Source organism: Balaenoptera acutorostrata, chromosome 5 (assembly GCF_949987535.1).
Source record: "Balaenoptera acutorostrata chromosome 5, mBalAcu1.1, whole genome shotgun sequence".
Taxonomy (NCBI): domain Eukaryota; kingdom Metazoa; phylum Chordata; class Mammalia; order Artiodactyla; family Balaenopteridae; genus Balaenoptera; species Balaenoptera acutorostrata.
The window spans coordinates 48,628,701-48,648,612 of NC_080068.1; the positions used below are offsets into that span (position 1 = coordinate 48,628,701).

Below are 19,912 nucleotides of genomic sequence, written 5' to 3' on the forward strand. Positions count from 1 at the left end.
GCCAGGAAATACCTAACCCAGTGCCTGACATACAACACATCAATAAATTCTTGCTGAATGTATACTTTCAGGTGTGGGGAATTAGAGACTGATAATGTCATCATTAGAGGTGGGGCAGAGGTCTTTTGGCTGTTACATTATTCTATTTCTCCCATTCTTTCATTTAAAAATTATTTAGTAAGCATATACAAGATTTTCAAGAAGCTTCCAGTCTAGTTAGTTAAATCATGGAATTAAGAGCAAACATAATCCCAAGCTCTTAGAGGTAAGTTATTACAGTACAATAAAATATAGTGCAATAACAACTAATATTAGGTAAGCAGATGGTACAGTGAGAGTTCATAGGAGTAGCACCTAATTCAGACTTGTGCATTTAGGAAAGATTTCCTTGAAGAAGTGAAATCTAGGCTGAGACCTGAACAGGAGTTTACCTGGCAAAGTGGTTGGGAAGGATTATTCCAAACAGGAGTCATGTGTACAAAGGCTAGAGGAGAAAGGCATGATATCTTTAGAAAACAACCACAAATAGATCAGTATGCAAGGAATTTAAAGTGGGGTTGAGCTCCCCTGGTGGCGCAGTGGTTTGAGAATCTGCCTGCCAATGCAGGGCACATGGGTTCGAGCCCTGGTCTGGGAAGATCCCACATGCCGTGGAGCGGCTGGGCCCGTGAGCCATAATTACTGAGCCTGCGCGTCTGGAGCCTGTGCTCCGCAACAAGAGAGGCCGCGACAGTGAGAGGCCCGCGCACCGCGATGAAGAGTGGTCCCCGCTTGCCACAACTAGAGAAAGCCCTCGCACAGAAACAAAGACCCAACACAGCCATAAATAAATAAATAAACAAATAAAAATTAAAGTGGGGTTAAGTGAGATGAGGCTGGAGAGGTAAATATAGATTATCATGGATCTTGAGGCCTGAAGCAACAAGGAATCAACCAAGGATCTTAAACAATGGAATGATACCATCAGATATAGACATACCATGTTGGCTGAATGGGAAGAATGGACAGGAAGGGGAGAAGCTACAGAAAGGAAAACCACTTAAAGATGTACTGCCCTATTATTATAGCCACATATGGCTATTGAGCTCTTCAATATAGCTAGCATAAATTGAGATGGCTGAAAGTGTAAAATACACACTGGACCTCAAACAGTGAAACAAATAATAATGTAAAATATGTCTATATATATATATGTATAGCAGTAATTTTGAAGTGATTATATGTTGAAATGATAATAATATGGTTACACTGAGCTAAATAAAATGTATTATAAAAATTAATTTCTCCTGTTCGGTCTTACATTTTTTAATGTGGCTATTAGAAAATTTAAAATTATGTACGTGACTTGGGTTTGTGGCTAGCATTGTATTTCTATTGAACAATGCTGAGTTAAAGGGTTACTTTAGCAATCTGTATAAGATGATGAAGGCTTAAACTAAGTTAGATGCAATTTAAGTGAAGTGGACTTACTTAAGAGATACAAAATAAAAGGTCATGAAGAACCTAGTGGCAAGATGGGAATAAAGACACAGACCTACTAGAGAATGGACTTGAGGATATGGGGAGTGGGAAGGGTAAGCTGGGACAAAGTGAGAGAGTGGCATGGACATATATACACTACCAAACGTAAAATAGATAGCTAGTGGGAAGCAGCTGCATAGCACAAGATCAGCTTGGTGGTTTGTGACCACCTAGAGGGGTGGGATAGGGAGGGTGGGAGGGAGGGAGATGCAAGAGGGAAGAGATATGGGAACATATGTATATGTATAACTGATTCACTTTGTTATAAAGCAGAAACTAACACACCATTGTAAAGCAATTATACTCCAATAAAGATGTAAAAAAAAAAAGGGAAACATTAAAAAAAAAAGAGATATAAAGAATTAGGATAGTTAGGTCATGCTGATGGCTGGATGAGAAAGGACAATGAGTGGCAAGAGTTAAGGACGGCTCCCATGTATCTAGCTTGCATACAAGCTAGATGGATACTAGTGAGCTTCAATGAGATAGGAGAGGAGCAGATTTAAGAGGAAGATACTGAGTTCGGTTTTGGATAGTTAAATTTGAAAGCCTCAATACCCAGTTGGAAAAGTTGGTTAGGCAGATAGATATATGGATGTAGAGCTCAAAAAACAGAGCTGGTGAATTTACATATTTGAGGATCCTTGATTACATGTGGCATTTAAAGTGTTTGGTACCATTGAGAGTGCCCAGAGAAAGAAGAGGACTAAGGAGCAAACTGTAACAAGTATAGACTTCATAGGCTATTACGCAAATGCCAACATATACTCTAAGGCAGTGTTCCCCAAACTGTGTTTTGAAGAACATTAGTCCCATAAGATCCTTCTAAGAAAAAGAACATCCTGTGGCAAAATGTTGGGAAAAATACTGCCCACTAGAGATTATAATACACACTAACGTATTAACATATTAAAGGCTCTGAGAAGACTGACAGTGAAGAAACCTCTTTAACTTAGCATTTTCATCATATTTGACTACAGAAACCTTCCTTCTCTCCCAATAATACTTGTTAATATCTTAAGAAACACACTCAAGGAACACACTTTGAGAAGTGTTTTTCTATGGAAATCTAATCCTTTAGTAGGATAAAAGGTCAAGCAGAATTATATCAAATGTATGGCTTTTAGGGCATATTTATAAAGAAGTTACTTTATCACTTCTGCCAAATAGATATATTTTTTCCAGGTTCCTCTATGCAAGCCTAAGCATATGTGGGAGCATTTTATGCTTTTTAAAATTTAAAGTGATCAAATTAAAATAAATACCAGATTTTCCATGAGTAGTATACTATCAATGCTAAAGAACTGCTGTAAGTTCATTACAAGAAAAATTCTTGCTTAAGTTTGAATATGGGATATCTGATGGTCTAATAAGATTATCCCATAAAAACAGAGTTTGAAGGACAAACATAATTTTCCATGGCATCCATTAAAATTGAGAAGAGGCACAAAGTTTTTTTTTCTTATAAACTGCTCATTTAGTTAACAAATGTGCAAGCCACTATAATTTACATTACTTATGGTGCCTTTGGTGTGTTGATTCAGAAAATGAGTCAAGTAATAACACCTTATAAGAGGCAGCAGATGGCATAATAATTTCCCTTGCTTAGCAACTAATATGTTATCCACTATGGGCACTGTCTAGATTTCCATGCTAATGTACAGTATTAGATCATTTAACAACAGGAAGCCCCAACTCCTACAGCCAAGGGTCTAGGTATAAGAGGTGCTACATAAATAACAGCAGGCCATATCCAAACAAAGAAGTTCATACTTAAATTTTAAATTTCCTTTGGATTTAAGGTATCTTGAAATGCCACAGTTTTTAAAGCTACTTTAAAACCTGAATCATGCCATCACTTTGTATTTATGCAACATATTTACAGAAGATATATAAGTTGGATCTTACTTTTCCTCATAAAATTCCTATATGATAGACAGGGAGTTAAGGGAGGAAGGAAAAGCACTGGATATAAAATATCTGGTTCTTGAACTCACCAGCTGATTGATCTGGAGTAAATAAATGCTTAACCTCAAGTCTCTACTTCCACATCAGTAAATTAATAGTATCAGTATCAGTATCAACACCCCTGTCGGTAACCTCACAGGGGTGTTGTGAGGACCAAAACAAAACAACAGAACATAAGCTCAATGAAGGCTCAGATTTTTGTCTTTTTTGGTTTACTGCTGTATCCTTAATACCTAGAAGTGTACCTGGCACATAGTAATCATCCAGTGAATGTTGTGAAAATGTTTTGAATATTATAGAGATGTAATGTATTATATATAAGGTACTATTATCACTAAACTACAGAAGGGAAAAAAGGCACAAAGAGTGTAAGAGCAAGTCACTTGCTCAAGTTATTTCTTAAGTCAGAATGGAGTTAAGACTGGATTCAAGGCAGGTCTCCTGACATTTTATTTGGCTCTTCAACAGTTTTTTTAGAGTGTATACTACATGCCAGGCATGGTTCTAGGTACTGGATATATAGTGGTAAAAAATATATACATGAAAGTCAGACATGGGACATAGACTAGACTGAATAAATGAACACACAAATAAATTGTAGTAAGCACTATAAAGGAAGAATAGCATCTAATGACAAAACAACAGGGAGGGAAGCTTCCCTAATTTACAGCTAGACTATATGTTTAAGCTAAAATTTACTAACAAAACCAGCTCACTCTTTTGAGAAGATGTGTATTTTTAGAGAATGTTCATTCATTTTTACACATATCATTATTTCAAACTATCACCAAGTCAGAAGTTTATCAATATCATCTAGAATTAAGCATTCAAGACAGATCTATGAAAATAAACATTTGGAGAAAACAATGACAGCATTATTCACTTACCTCTATCACTTTAGTTCTCACAACTAGAAGCCCAATGATGTCTATTGACCTTAATATTAAAACTTGGCTATAAGTCTCAAAACATGCCTTCAAAATTATAAACTATCGTTAAACCAAATTCATAACATACCTTACTTTTAGTAAGCACTCAACAGGTTTTGCTGTGTTGCATTTTATTCTTTTAGAATGTTGAGGGTTATCATTAGTATACCGAAACATCATTTTCCCATGGGAACAAATGTTTGTTAAATGATTAGCTAAAGCTAAATGATTAGCCAAGCTAAAGACATGTAATGAAGGCTCTGTTTCTTACTCCTTTGAATTCTCAATGAATCCATTGAGATGACTTGACAAGTCCACATGCTTTTTTAAATGGTTAACTTAGGCTTTTAATCTATGCAAAATTGCTTTCTACTTTGCAGGCAATATTGGGAGAAGAGTAAGAGTTGGAACCAACTCTTCCTTTTTAAATGAACATAAAGGGAACATTGTATTTTGAATTAAAGAACAATTGCTGGTAAATATGCTCTCTTAGCCTGACATGGTTGACAGCTAGAATTTTAAGGTCAGATATTGCCAATCATCAGTAACTTTATTAAACTTTAAATAATAATAATAAAGGCAGAAGCATTTTACTAAACAATTTAAGACAAAAAAATAATCCAAACTTTGTGGGGAAAAATTGGGTTTATATGACAAGTTTAGTGGAAGTAGAAAAATATATTTAAATACTCATTAGAAAAGGGTGGATAGATTTTTTTAAATCTCTTCTAAGGGAGTAAGTTTTCAAAATCTTTCTGTTCAATACAATTATTTGTTACTCTAAGAAACTATAATTTACAATCTTAAATAACTTTTACCCAGAATTATTAATTTGTTTTAAAATCAGCTTTACTGAGGTATAATTTATATTTTAAAAAGTACCCATTTAAAGCATACAGTCAGTTCTTCCATAACTCAGCCCAAGTGTTCCTAAAAATCATAGTGCTATAAAAATCCCCTCAATAAAAAATAAAGGACCCAGGGGGGAAATGGGGTTAGAAGAATAATGAAGACTATGTCATTCACACACACACACACACACACACACACACACACACACAAAGAGGAGGAGAGAAAGGGAGAGGAGAGAAAGGGGGAGGGGGAGGAGGAGGAGAAAAACAAAGATATTACCTAATAAAAATGTAGCACACTTTAACAACTTTAAACCAACTAGAACTAAAAGACATTTACAAGGACTTCCCTGGTGGTCCAGCAGTTAAGACTCTGCACTCCCAATGCATGGGTTCCAGGTTCGATCCCTGGTCAGGGAACCAGATCCCGCATGCCGCATCTAAGAGCCTGCATGCCGCAACCAAAGATCCCACATGCCGCAATGAAGATCCCGCACATGGCAATGAAGATCCCACGTGCCACAACTAAAGACCTGGCACAGCCAAATAAATAGATGAATTTTAAAAAAAAAAAAAGACATTTACAGAACACTCTATTCAACAACTGGAGGATACACATTCTTCTCAAGTGCACGTAGAACATTCTCTAGGATAGACCACATGCTGGGCCGTAAAACAAACCTCAATAAATTTAAAAGGATTGAAATCATACCCAATATGTTCCCCAACTACCATAATTGAGTGAAATTATAAATTAATAACAAACAAATATGGGAAATTAACAAAGATATAGAAATTAAATAACACACTACTAAATAACCAATGGGTCAAAGAAGAAATCACAATGGAAATTGAAAAATACTTTGAGATGAATGAAAATGAAAACACAGCATACTAAAACTTATGGAATGCAGCTAAAGCAAAATTTTATAGTTTTAAATGGCTACACTAAAAAATAAAAAGGATATCAAATCAATAACCTAAACTTACACCTTAAGACACTAGAAAAAGAAGAGTAAATTAAATCTAAAGCAAGCAGAAGGAAGGAAATGATAGATTAGAGTAGTAATAAATCAAATAGAGAGTAGAAAAACAATAGATACAACTAATAAAACCAAACATTGGTTCTTTGAAAAAGTCGACAAAATTGACAAACTTTAAACTAGACTCTCCAAGAAAAGAAAAGAGAAGACTCAAATTACTAAAATCAGGAATGAAGGGGGAGACATCACTTCTGACCATACAGAAAAGGATAGTAAGGCAATACTATGAACAAATGTATGGCAACAAATTAGGTAATGTAGATGAAATAGACAAATTCCTAGAAGGACACAAACTACCAAAACTAACTTAAGAAGAAAAAGAAAATCCAAATAGATCTAGAAAAAGTGAAGATATTAAATTAGAAATAAAAAATTACCCAGAAGAAAAGCTGAGACCCAGATGGCTTCACTGGTTAATTCAAATATTTTTTAAAATAAAAACTCTTCACAAACTATTGTAAAAATAGAAGAGTGAGCATTTCCCAACTCATCCTATGAGGACAGTATTACCCCAACACCAAAACCACACAAAGATTTCACAAGAAAGAAAACTATACAGCAATATTTCTTATGAATATAGAAGCAAAATTGCTCAACACAATACTAGCAAACTTAATCCAGCAATACACAAAAGGGATCATACAACATAACCGAGTGGGTTTTATCTCAAAAATGCAAGGTTGATTTAACATCCAAAAATCAATTAATATATCATGTCAATAGAACAAAGGACAATTCCCACAGAATCTTCCAAATAGATGCAAAACAAACATTTTTAAAAATTCAACATTTCATGATAAAAATATTCAACAAACTAAGAATAGAAGGAAACATCCTCAACATGATAAAGGGCATCTACAAAATCCCTCAGGTAATCAAACCTAATGATGAAAAATGGAGTGCTTTCCTTTTAATATAAGAAACAAGGCAAGGATGTCCTTTCTTGACATTTCTATTAAACATTGCACTGGAGTTTCTAGCCAGACAGATTAGGGGGTAAAAATGAAATAAAAGGAATCCAGATTGGAAAAAAAGAAGCAAAACTATGTCTATTCACAGGTGACATAATCTTGAATACAGAAAATCCTGAGGAATACACACACATGTACTCACACCACACACACACACACAATTAAGAGTAATAATCGAGTTGAACAAGGTTGCTGGATACAAGAACAATACACAAAAGTCAACTGAAGGTCTATACAATACCAATGAACAATCCAGAAATGAAATTGAGAAAATAATTCCATTTATAACAACATCAAAAAGAAGAAAATACTTATGAATAAATTTAACAAAAGTGAAAGACTTGTATGCTAAAACTACAACATATCACTGAAGAAAATAAAGAAGAACTAAACAAATGGAAAGGCATCCCGTGTTCGTGGATAGAAAAACTTAATATTATCAAGATAGCAATACTCCATAAATTGATCTACAAATTCAACACAATCTCTAGCAAAACTCCAACTGAGGAGAAAAAGGACATCTTTAGCCATCAGGGAAATGCAAATCAAAACCACAATGAGATATCAATTCACATCCACTAGGATGGCTACAATCAAGAAGACAGATAATGACAAGTGTTGGTAAGGATGTGGAGAAATTGGAACCCTCACACACTGCTGATAGGAATATAATATGATGCAGCCACTTTGGAAAACAACGTGGTATGCCCTCCAAAGACTAAACACAGAGTTAACGTTTGACCCAGAATTCCATTGCTAGGTATATATACTAGGCAAAATAAAAACATATGTCTGCACAAAACTTGTACTCAAATAACATAGCACCATTGTTCACAACAGCCAAGCAATGGAAACAATCCAAATGTCCACCAATTGATGAATGGATAAACAAAGTGTGATGTAGCCATACAATAGAATATTATTCAACAATAAATATAAATGAAGCGCTGATACATGCTACAGCATAGATGAACCTTGAAAACATTATGCTAAGTGAAAGAAGCCAGTCCCAAAAGACCATAAATTACATGATTCCATTTATATGAAATGTCCCGTATAGGCAAATTTATAGAGATATAAAGTAGTTTAGTTGATGCCTGGTACTGGGGAAGGGTATGTGGGGAAAATGAAGAGTGACTGGATAGATTCCCTTTTGGGGTTATGAAACTGTTCTCAAATTCATTATGGTGATGGTTGTACAACTCTGAATATACTAAACAAAGCAAAACAAACAACCCTGAGTGTATACTTTAAATGGGTGAATTACATGGTATGTGAAAATTCCAATTAAAAATAAAATGCACAAACGAGAAAAACCAGTGAAATTCAAGCTGATTTTTTAAAAAGATCAATAAAATAATAAACTAGCTTAGAAGAAACAAGAAAAAAATAAAGACATGAATTACCAGTATAAAAATGAAAGAGGGATATCACCATAGATTCCATATATATTGAAAGAGTCAAAAAGAAATGTTTTAAACATATTTATTGCGATAAATTTGACAAGTTATAAGAATCAGACCAAGTCCTTGATAGCCAAAATTTACAAAATCAAAACTGGCCAAAAAAAATTAAATACCTGAATAGCCCTATATCATCTGAATAAATGAAATAACTTAAAATCTTCTAACAAAAAATACCTTAATTCCATATGCATTCACTGGTGAATTTTAACCAACATTTGAGGAAGAAAATAGAGGGAATACTTCTCAACTTATTATGAGTCTACCATTACTCTGACACCAAAAGTAAAGCTATCACAAGAAAAGAAAATTAAAAACCAATTTCTCTCCTGAGGCTAGTTGGAAAAGTTCCTATAAAATATTATCAAATCTAACTTAGCAACGTATAAAAAGGATAATGCATCATGACCAAGTGGGACTTACCCCAGTAACAGAAAGTTGGTCTAACCTTTTAAAAATAATCAAAGAAATTCACCATGTTAAACTAAAAAAGGAAATCCACGTGGTTCTCTAAATAGATTCAGAAAAAGCACTTGATAAAATTTAACACCTACTCAGGAACAACGACAACCAAAAACTCTCATCAAATTAGGCATAGAAAGGAATTTGCTCAAACTTTTTCTTGCTGAGAGCCATTATAGAAGATTTAAATAAGTTGAGAGACATACCAGTCATGGATTAGAAGACTCAGTATTGTTAAGGTACCAGTTCTCTCTAAATTAGAATATAATAGATTCAATGAAATTTCAATCAAAATCCCAGAAGCCCTTGTGGTAGAAATTGACAAGTTGATTCTAAAAAAATTTTTCTTTTCTTGGCCGCGCTGCACAGCTTGCGGGATCTTAGTTCCCCAACCAGGGACAGAACATGGGCCCCCGCAGTGAAAGCGTCAAATCCTAACCACTGGACCGCCAGGGAATTCCCTGATTCTAAAATTTAGGTAGAAATACAAATGATATAAAACAGTCAGAACAAATATTTTAAAAAAAGAACAAAGTTGGAGTGCTTATATTTTCTGACTTCAAGACTTACCATAAATTACAGTTATTAGGCCAATGTGGTAGTAGTATGATGATAGACAAACAGATCAGTGGAACAAAATAAGAGAGTTCAAAAATAAACCTACACATATATGGTTAATAAATTTTTGACCATGGTGCGAAGTCTAGGGAAATAGTCTTTTCAACAAGTGGTGCTGGGGCAATTGGATATCACTATGGAACAAATATACTTCCTTCATGACATCATGCAAAAAATTTATTTGAAATAAATCATAAATCTAAAAGTAAAGGTTAAAACGTATTATCCTTATAAAAGACATGTAATAGAGGAAAATACAGAAGAAAAATTTTGCAACTTTTGTGAGGGAAAAGATATATTAGGACACAGAAAGCTCTAACCATACAATAAATATTAATAAAATAGTCTTTATGAAAATTATAAAATTCTGCTCTTTGAAAGACACAACTAAGAAAATGAAGTCAGTCCTCAACTGGAAGAAGATATTTGCAATATATATATTTGACCAAGGGCTTGAAACCAGATAATATAAAGTAACCTTACAATTCAATAAGAAGACAAACAATCCAACTTCTCAAAAGAGAGGAAGATTTGAATAGACACTTTGTACTAATTACCAAAGGAGATAGAAGAATAGTTAATTATCACATAAAAAGATGCTTAACATCATTAGTCACTAGGGAAATGCAAATTAAAATCACAATGAGATATCACTACACACCCACTAGAATAGCTAAAATTAAACATTAAAAATCCAACTTTTCCCAAGGATATGAAGCAATTTCAACTTTCAGATATTGCTGTTGGGGGCATAAAATAGTACAACCACTTTGGAGACCTATTTGGTTGTTTCTTATGAAAGTTGTCACCATATGACCTAGCAGTTCCATTATTAATCCAAGGGAGAAGAAAGCAAATGTCCACCAAAAAACGCTTGTACATTAATGTTCAGAGAAGTTTTATTCATAATAACCACAAACTGGAAACAACACAGATACCCATCAACAGGTGAATGAATGGATAAATACATTTGGCATATCTATATAATGGAATATATTTCAGCAATAGAAAAGAATAATCTATTTGATATATGCAGCAATGTGGATGAATTTTAAAATATTAAAACGTATACATAACAGTGTATGAGCCATCCATATGAAATTCTACAGCAAGCAAAACTATAGTGACAGAACACAAATCTACTGTTGCTTGGAGCTGAAGGCAAGAATCAGTACAAAGTGTACAAGTAAACTTTTGGGGGTGATGGAAAATTTCTGTATCTTGATTTTCATCATGGTAACATGGGTGCAAACTTTTGTCATACTAGGTGAACTATACAGTCAGTTCTACTACAATGTTTGTTTTCAAAAATGCAAACTTGTTTTAACACAATAACAAAAATTTTTAGTATTAACTTGACTTTTGATTTTACATGTGATTTCATCCACTAAAAATACTAGATGAACACAGAAAGCTGCATGCAACTGAAATAAGCCAAGTATAAGTATATACCATATGCCAACCTTTGTGCTATTTTCCTACATTTTACTTCAAACTGTTATAAACCCCACTATACACTGTTATTACATTTGCTTTTAAAAGGTAATTTTTTTAAAAGAAAGGATAAAAATCAGAAAAGCATTTTTTGTATTTTCCCACATATTTTCCATTTCTGGCATTCTTCATTCATTTGTATGGAACTGGGTTTGTACTGGTATCAGTTTTCTTCCTCTCGAAGGACTTCCTTTAACATTTCTTGTAATTCAGGTCTGCTGGAAATAAATTCTCTGTGTTTTATTTGTCAAATAAGTCTTTATGCTGCTCTCATTTTTGAAGGATATTTTCACTTGACATAGAATTCTACATTAACTTTTTTTTAAGCATGTTAAAGTTATCATTCCATTCCCTATTTGGCTTGCATTACTTCTGACAAGAAATCAGTAATTCTTATCTTGGTACCCCTGTATTTAATGTTTCTTTTTCTCTCTGGCTGCTTTTGAGTGTTATGTTATCACTGATTCTCAACAAATTGAATATGATATGCCTTAGAATGGTTTTCCTTTCAATTATCCTGCTTGAAGTTCATTTACTTAGATTTAGAAATCATAGTTTTCATCCTGTTCGTTAAAAATTAAACCATTATTACTTCAAATATATATTTTCTGGCTCCTCTCCCCTGCCCTTTTCAGATACTCCAATTACACATACGTTAGATCACTTTGAATATTCCTCAGATCACTGAGGATCTGGCCTTTTATTACTATTATTATTTTCATTCTGTACCTCAATTTGTATAGTTCCTACTGCAGTACCTTTAAGTCATGCTTCTTTTCTTCTGCAGTGGCTATAGGTGTTAATCCATTGGTGAATTTTCCGTTCAGATATTGCATTTCTAAATTGCATTGCAGCTCTAAAGCTCCCTTTGCCTTCTTTAATGTCTTCCATTTCTCTCCTCATTATGCTCATGTTTTTCATTACACACTTGTACATATTTACTATAGTTGTTTTAAAGCCCTTGTCAGCTACTTCATTCATCTCCATAATTTCTGAGTCAGTTTCTATTGACTGATTTTCTTCCTTCCTTTTTGCATGTCATATTTTTTATTGGGTACCAGACACCATAAAAGCTATGTTCTTAAAATTTTGGATTTTGTTTTCTGCATTTAAAGAGTGTTGAATTTGGCAGGCAGTTAACTTCCTTGCCAATCAATTTGATCCTTTTGAGGTTGTTTTTAAAGTGTTATTGGTGGTCCGGAGTAGCCTCTACTCTAGAGCTCTTTTAGCCCAATTTGAAGGCACAACTCTGGGGTATCTACTGAATGCCCAGGATTTTCAATAATGTCTTTCCGCTCTGGTGGTCAAAACTCAAATGTCTCTCAGCCACATGTAAGTTCTGGGAATTGTTCAACTTAAAGCTCCGCAATAATTGCGTTTAGTCTAGCCTTGCGGCATTTCACTCTATGCAGGCCCATCTCAGCACAGCGCAGACGTCTCAGTGAACCCCCCTGCAGAGTCCTGGAGCGTCCCTGTGTAGCGCCTACATCTCTGGTGTCATGCCTCACAAACCGAAGCTGCCACAGCCTTCCCCACATCTGATCCCAGTGACTTCTATAAAGAGACTGCCATGCTTTCCTTGGTTTCCCTCTTCCTGTGCAGGGTCTGGAAAGTGACATCAGGCAGAATGCTGAGGCTTTTGTACGACTTATTTGTTTCCATCCATTTAGAGAACACACACCCGTACTGCATGTTTTCCACGGTCAGAAAACAGTAGCTTCAAATATTTTTGTCCAGTTTTCTAGCTGTTCACAGGTAGAGGGCAAGTCTGGTATACGTTATTCCATTATGGGCAGAAAAGGAAAGCTAGAATTTTTTTTTTTTTTAACCCAGTTTGAGCTATTTACATGTTGAGGTTCACATATTATCCTAGTATTTATGATAACAGCAGTTGATTGTACCTTCATTTTATAAAATAATTTCATTTACATTACCTGAGTAGTTTTCACAACACTTTGAGTTAATAAAGGTGACCTTTCTTATGATTGCGTTATAGTCAAAAAGATTGAGGCTCACAAGGCAAGTGAATGCTCAAAGTAACACACTTAGTAAGGGTTGGAGCTGGGAATATGACATTAGCATAAACTACTACTGCTAAAACTTATCTCCTGGTTTCATCTATATCACCAAACTCTTTTATTTTTCATCTATCCTCCCTTCCTTCTTTATCCACTTCAGGTTTTAATTATCTTTCATCTTAGGTTTTAATCATCAGCTTTATCATTTTAGCATAGTCAAAATTTTTAAAGAAGCAACTTATTCTCTAACATTTCACTTTGAAAAATGCTACTTTGTAATTCACTACCATAAATTATTTTTAATTTTAATTTCAAGTGACAAGCTATGATCAATATACATCATACCATAACCAATATACTCCAAAACCATATAGGACTCTAAAGGTCTTCCTAACCCCCAAACTGTCAGTATTCATGTGTAACCCTGTATCTGCATCATCTTTCCTCCTCTTTCAAGTCATTTCCCCTAACTTACTTTGACCTATGAAGCTGCAGCAAACTTCTCAGAATTTTTCCTAGTCCAAAAGAAAAAAAAAATCAATTAAATATTAAAATAGAAAGGAAAACAAAAAAATTTAAACAAGAATAAAATAAAAGTAAGCCAGCTCCTCAGTTAGCATGACTAAGTAATAGATTTAAATGACAGCTTTCTAAGAACGAGTCACATTTCTCTCAGTATAATATAGGGCCAACCAACAATGGCAATACTTAAGAAAATTTTAAGACTCAGCTGATTACTTTGTACCTTGAGATACAGGATGAAAAGAGTGTTTTAATCTTCCATCACACTTCTAGTCAACAGTGTGACTACGAGGAGCACTGTACTGAGAAAAAAAAATCTGAGACCACACAGAAATCAGTGGGAAAACATTCTGTGAGTCACGTCATCTGTCATAACCTGCCTGGCTGGAAACAAGGGATGACAGAATGTGAGTCAGGTATTTGCAGTCTCCAGTCTAGGTTAAGAGTAGTAATATTTGAAGTTGCATAATATACCAGGAACAATAATTTTAAAATCTTAAACACCTAATTTTACCAAACATGGGATTTAGATATAAAGAAGGGGTAATGTTCAAAACCAGGTTCTAGAGTCTGATGGAGGGCCCTTTATTACATAGGATAATCCAAACCAAATTAATCCTTTCCCCAGAAGATAGTAACTTGCTGGAGTCAGAGAATAACAGATTTCTTCCATCTCTTTTAATTTTTTGAAGAAAAAGTTATTTTATAAATCCCATAAAACTCTAGATCACCTGATAATCTTTTTTTTTTTTTTTTTTTTTTAACCAAACAGAGGCTTTAACCAAACAGCAGTAAAGGTACAAGGGGCTGGAAGGCCTGAGGGGGCACAAGGCAGGAGGAGCCAGGAAGGTGGTGACCCTGGGAAGGAGGGAGGCACTGGGCCTCTCCTGGGAAAACTATCTGACTCTTGTGGCTCCTGTCCCAGCCTCTGCCCAGATCACCAGCCCAGACGCAAGGGACAAGCCCTTGTATTGTGCTTCTCAGGTGATCCCTTTTTCCAAAGGGCATGTGGGCCCCGATACAGGGAGAGGGTAATGAAGAAGGGCAGGAGTGCTGACATGCCAGCAACCCCTCACCCCTAGGGCAGGTCTGCCCAGCCCGGGCCTTGCCCGACCTCAGAGCCAACTTCAATCACTGGGGAGTGACACCCTACATTCCGTCTTCCCCACTAATGGGCTTTTTACATTCTTCAAAAATTACTGGACCATGTCACGTTCAGCAAAATGGTTAAAATGAAAAAGATAAACCAATTATCGGCAAGGATATAGATCAGTGGGAACTCTCACACACCGCTGGAAGTTATGTTGGTACAACTACTTTGGAAGACTGTGAAGCATTATCTACTATAAATGAACATATACCTAACTTATGATCCAGCAATTCCGCTCTTAGGTATATATCTAAGGGAAATGCATACATATGTTCACCAAAAGAAGTGAACAAGAATGTTAATAAATAGCATTATTTGTAAAATCCCTAAAACCTCCTCCCAAAAAACTGTATAAGAATGTTCAGAATAGCATTATTTGTAATACCTCAAATTGTAAAGAATCCATCCACATGTCCATCAACAGTAGAATGGATAAATTGTGATATATTCACACAATGGAATATTAAAACAGCAATGAGAATTAATAAAATATAAAGACATACAACATGGATGAGTTTCATAAACATACTGAGTGAACCTGGGCCTCCCCCCCAAAATGCATATGGTAATTATTATTCCATTTACATAAAGTTCAAAAAGAGGAATAACAAATACATGTTCTTAGAAGTCACGATAGTGGTTACCTTGAAGAGGAGTATTTTTCAAGGAGGGAAACAAAGGGGTTTCTGGGGTACTGGTATTATCTAGTTCGTGACCTATATGCTAGGTACATGTTCACTATAGGAAAATTCATCAAGTTGTTCATAGTTATGAATTTGTGTTGTATGTCAATAAAAAGTTTCCTTAAAATTACTGGGCAATACCAACAATATACAGCTACATAGGAGAGCTAGAACTTGAATCCTTATAGTTTGTCTCTGGGGTCTGTGCTCTTAACCACTATACTATTGTAGCAATCTACCTTAAAGAAGTACTTGCTAATACTATCTATTTTTAAATATGAAAAACCTACATATGCCAACAGGCAATTAACTGTAAATGTAGGAACGTAATTTGTACAAGTCTAGAAGATCCACGTGGAGCCACAAGGGGGGCTGATTGGGAGAATCATAGAAGTTTTGCTGTATCGGATTTAAACTTTTTACCATGGGAATCTGTTCATGTGTTCCTATTTATGTTTTTTTTTTTTTTTTTTAATTTTATTTATTTATTTTATTTATGGCTGTGTTGGGTCTTCGTTTCTGTGCGAGGGCTTTCTCTAGTTGTGGCAAGCGGGGGCCACTCTTCATCGCGGTGCACGGGCCTCTCACTATCGCGGTCTCTCTTGTTGTGGAGCACAGGCTCCAGACATGCAGGCTCAGTAGTTGTGGCTCACGGGCCCAGTTGCTCCACGGCATGTGGGATCTTCCCAGACCAGGGCTCGAACCCGTGTCCCCTGCATTGGCAGGCAGACTCTCAACCACTGCGCCACCAGGGAAGCCCCCCTATTTATGTTTAATAAAATGAAATTGACATTTCTCCCCTCCAAAAAATAAATGGGCAACATTTTTTTGCATTCAAAGAATATTTGCTATGTATGTAAAAATACTTTGAGTAACAAAGTAAATGTTTTTAGTTCAAAGAAATACATTGATTTCATAGAAATCATAGGAAGAGACATTTAATAACTATTCAAGGAATGAATGACCTTTAGAGATTTGCTGACCCTCCTATCATTGCTATTAATTCTTCCTAGTCATTCATCAGAGATAGTGACGTGATATAGTGGACATCTATTGGTCTTGCCTGCCCAGCACCCAGTGAGCCCCTTCTTTTGGTAAAGGCATTTCAATATTCCCCCTGGGCAATTTCTTCTACCCTACTGCATGGAGTTTTGGTGAGATGATCAATTCTGCCTTCTCCTGACCAAGGAGTGGGTGTGTAAACTAAACTAGGCCAAACAGACTCTTTCTCCTTAAAATTTAAATCTTGAGTAGAGTGACACAAGGTCAGAAAACAAATTCACCTTGACAGTAGCTCTCTGAAGAAGCTGTCCATTGGTTCCTGCTACTTAGATCCCTTAAGCTGCACTGCTTCCTATCCTTTCCAAGTACCAGTTGTTTAACTTTTCCTTAGATTCTGTGAATCACTACATATCCTTACATTACATTTCTTCTCTGGTTAATTTCTGTTGACTGTAACTGAGGAAACACTGAAACAGCTGGATGTAATTATATTCAATAAAAAGGTTACTACAACTTTGCAAGAAAGTCCATAGTATTTAACTTTTGCTTAACTTCTTGCCAGAATTTGCTCCCCTAGAAAGTCTACATTAGTCCTACCTCCACTTCTGGAGCTTCATAGTATAAATATACTCCATCTTCTAAATGGCACAGATTTAAAACTCTATCATTTATCCCCAAGCACTTTCTCAGCAAAATAATTTATTTTCAAATTAAAACATATATGACTACTACACACTCACTAGAATGGCTATAATAAAAAAGACAGACAATTCCAAGTGTTGGCAAGGATGTGGAGAGACTGGAACCCTTATGCACTACTGGAGGGAATGTAAAATTGTATAACCACTTTGGAAAGCAGTTTATATAGTTTATATATTTACATAATTTACACAATATTTTTAAATAGACTTTACAAATAATCATCTAGGCAATGTCATCCTAGGCAACAATGCCCATGAAGTCATGGTCATTTATGTGCAAGTTATATTTTCCTATAATATAGTAAAAACATACTAAACTCTTAAAGATGTGGCTCACTTACCATCAAAATTCATTTCTTGGTCTTCCTTGGTACACTTATTGCCCTTTGGGAAACACTGGGTTATTCAACTTAAAATTTACATAAATTAATTTTCATTAAAGTAATTACCAACTTAGGAAACAGTACTATAAAGTTTTATGCAACATATGACAAGATATAGAAAGTGTTAAACCTTTCATTTAGCAAATACTTGAAAATTGCTTTTGGTTGGCTTTTTTCAAATAAAAGTGACTAAAGAGCTGGAGATGTGGGAAACCGCCAAAGCCAAGGCATCTCCCTTCCTACCCTATACCCAACATGATCACAACCATGTTATTTCAGGGAGAAAAAGGAGACCTCCCCATGGGAAGAAGAAAAAAAGGAAGTAAACGAAATGTTAAGCAGTTATTTAAGGAATTATGGGTCATTGTTTTCTTTAAATTTTTGATTGTGTTCTTCCTTTCTCTACTTGCCAAATTTATTTAATGTCCTTCTATTTTTTAAAATAAAGCAAATACAGTAAAACTTTTTGTTCCTTTGAATACCTTCAGAATGAAAAGTATTATTTCAACCTATCCCTTATAATAGTTACATTTCTAATTCCATATTTTGATTCAAAAACAAAAATTTAAGTGAAGATACCAATTTCTTCCTTCTTATTTTTTAAAGTATTGATATTTATATACAACCTTTTGTGGCTAGTTCTGTTACTATGTACTCTTAAGTTCTCAAAGCACTAGAAATAGGTGTTTTGCCCATTATTACATGCAAAATACAATCCAAAGAACCTAAATGCCCTCAATGGCCAGAGGAGAACACAAAAACATTGGGTTCTGAAAAATGGAACTAAAATTTTCTTGTACTTATAGCTTGATTATTCTTACAACTCTTTATAGGGATTTGCTTTTTTTTTTTTTTTTTTTTGGATTTGCTTTTAATTACTCTAACAAGGATGAGGACGAGCTGGGGAGTGGTAGGTAGATGGAAGGGATAAATTCTTTAAATTCTAAAAATGCATTATTACAGAGTGACAACTAAAGCAACCTCTGTAACATGCCCAAAACAGAACAAAAAATAAATAAATAAACAAAGCTCCAAGGGGTCTATAAAGTATTTTTGCTATTTTACTTGTATAGTCAAATGAGAAAACAAATATTTACCAATAAGTATACAACTATTTAAAAGTTGTATGAAAGGTTACTATTGCCACCTACTGGACACTGCGATTACTACTTGCTATTAAAAAAACAGTCACTACTGAGTAGGTCTCCCCATCCCACCATAAGCCTCTGGTCTTTAACAAGATAATGATAAGTAATACCATTAAACTTATGTTTACGTGTGTTTATATTAGTAATGTTAATTAATAATGTTATATCACATCATTTCTAACAACATGAAATGCCAACTACAAAAGCTGTGTCATAAAATTTTTGTTAGAAAGTACATTGATGATCACCTTATGATGTCCTTGTTTTACAGAAGATTCCAGATTTTGAATTGTTTGCCCATAGGAATTTAAATTGTTTACACATAGGGATAGACCAGGAAGCTAGAAACTACTCCTGGCTCTTAAATTCAGTGCATTATCTTTTTTTTCACCTCAGTCTTTTAAAATCTTGACTTTTATTAAAAATTTTTCACCTCTTATAACTTGGTTAATTGCATATACCAGTGATTCTCAACCTTGCTGCACAAGAATTACCTGTCAAATTTGAAAATAAACTAATGCTGATACCAAAGCCAGAGATTTTTTTTATCCAGGGTTAAAAGATCCATTAGTAAGTTATCAGTGGTTCTCAAAATATAGTCTTTGAACCAGTAACATCACCATCACCTGCGAATGAAACTGAGCAGGACCCTGTGGACAAAGCCCTTCTTTGTCCTCCACTTCCTTGCTTGCAGGAAAAAGGCTTGGCCTCCTAGATGTTCCCTGAGTTCCAGAGGGCAGATTCAAACAGAAGAGTGAAGGAATGCAGAAACAAAGGAAAGGCAGTCAAGAAGCAGTGCAGCCATGGGACAGGGTCCCGGTTCCTCCTGAAGGGCTATACAGAACAATCTGATAGTTCTCCAGGAACTATCCCACCCAGGTAGAGGATGGTAACTTCAGTCAGAGCACAAGCTCTGGATCCCAGACAGGTTGGAACCAGAAGGCTAATGACTGAGCTTCGTGGAACATCATCCCGTTACCTCACC

At 35.1% G+C, this 19,912-nt stretch overlaps 1 protein-coding gene across 4 annotated transcripts in view; it reads right to left on the reverse strand.

The window, feature by feature from the left end:
- The window catches only part of MRPL1 (mitochondrial ribosomal protein L1), a 134,591-nt gene that overhangs the window by 54,053 nt on the left and 60,626 nt on the right, over positions 1 to 19,912 (reverse strand). Inside the window, exon 10 of one of the 4 annotated variants that reach the window (XM_007165589.2) lies at positions 10,734 to 12,925. The exons of the other annotated variants lie outside the window; for them this stretch is intronic. Coding sequence (XP_007165651.2) covers positions 12,825 to 12,925 — 101 coding nt within the window. The 3' untranslated portion in view covers positions 10,734 to 12,824. Of the gene's footprint in view, positions 1 to 10,733; positions 12,926 to 19,912 lie in introns of those variants that run through there. 4 annotated transcript variants of the gene reach the window in all.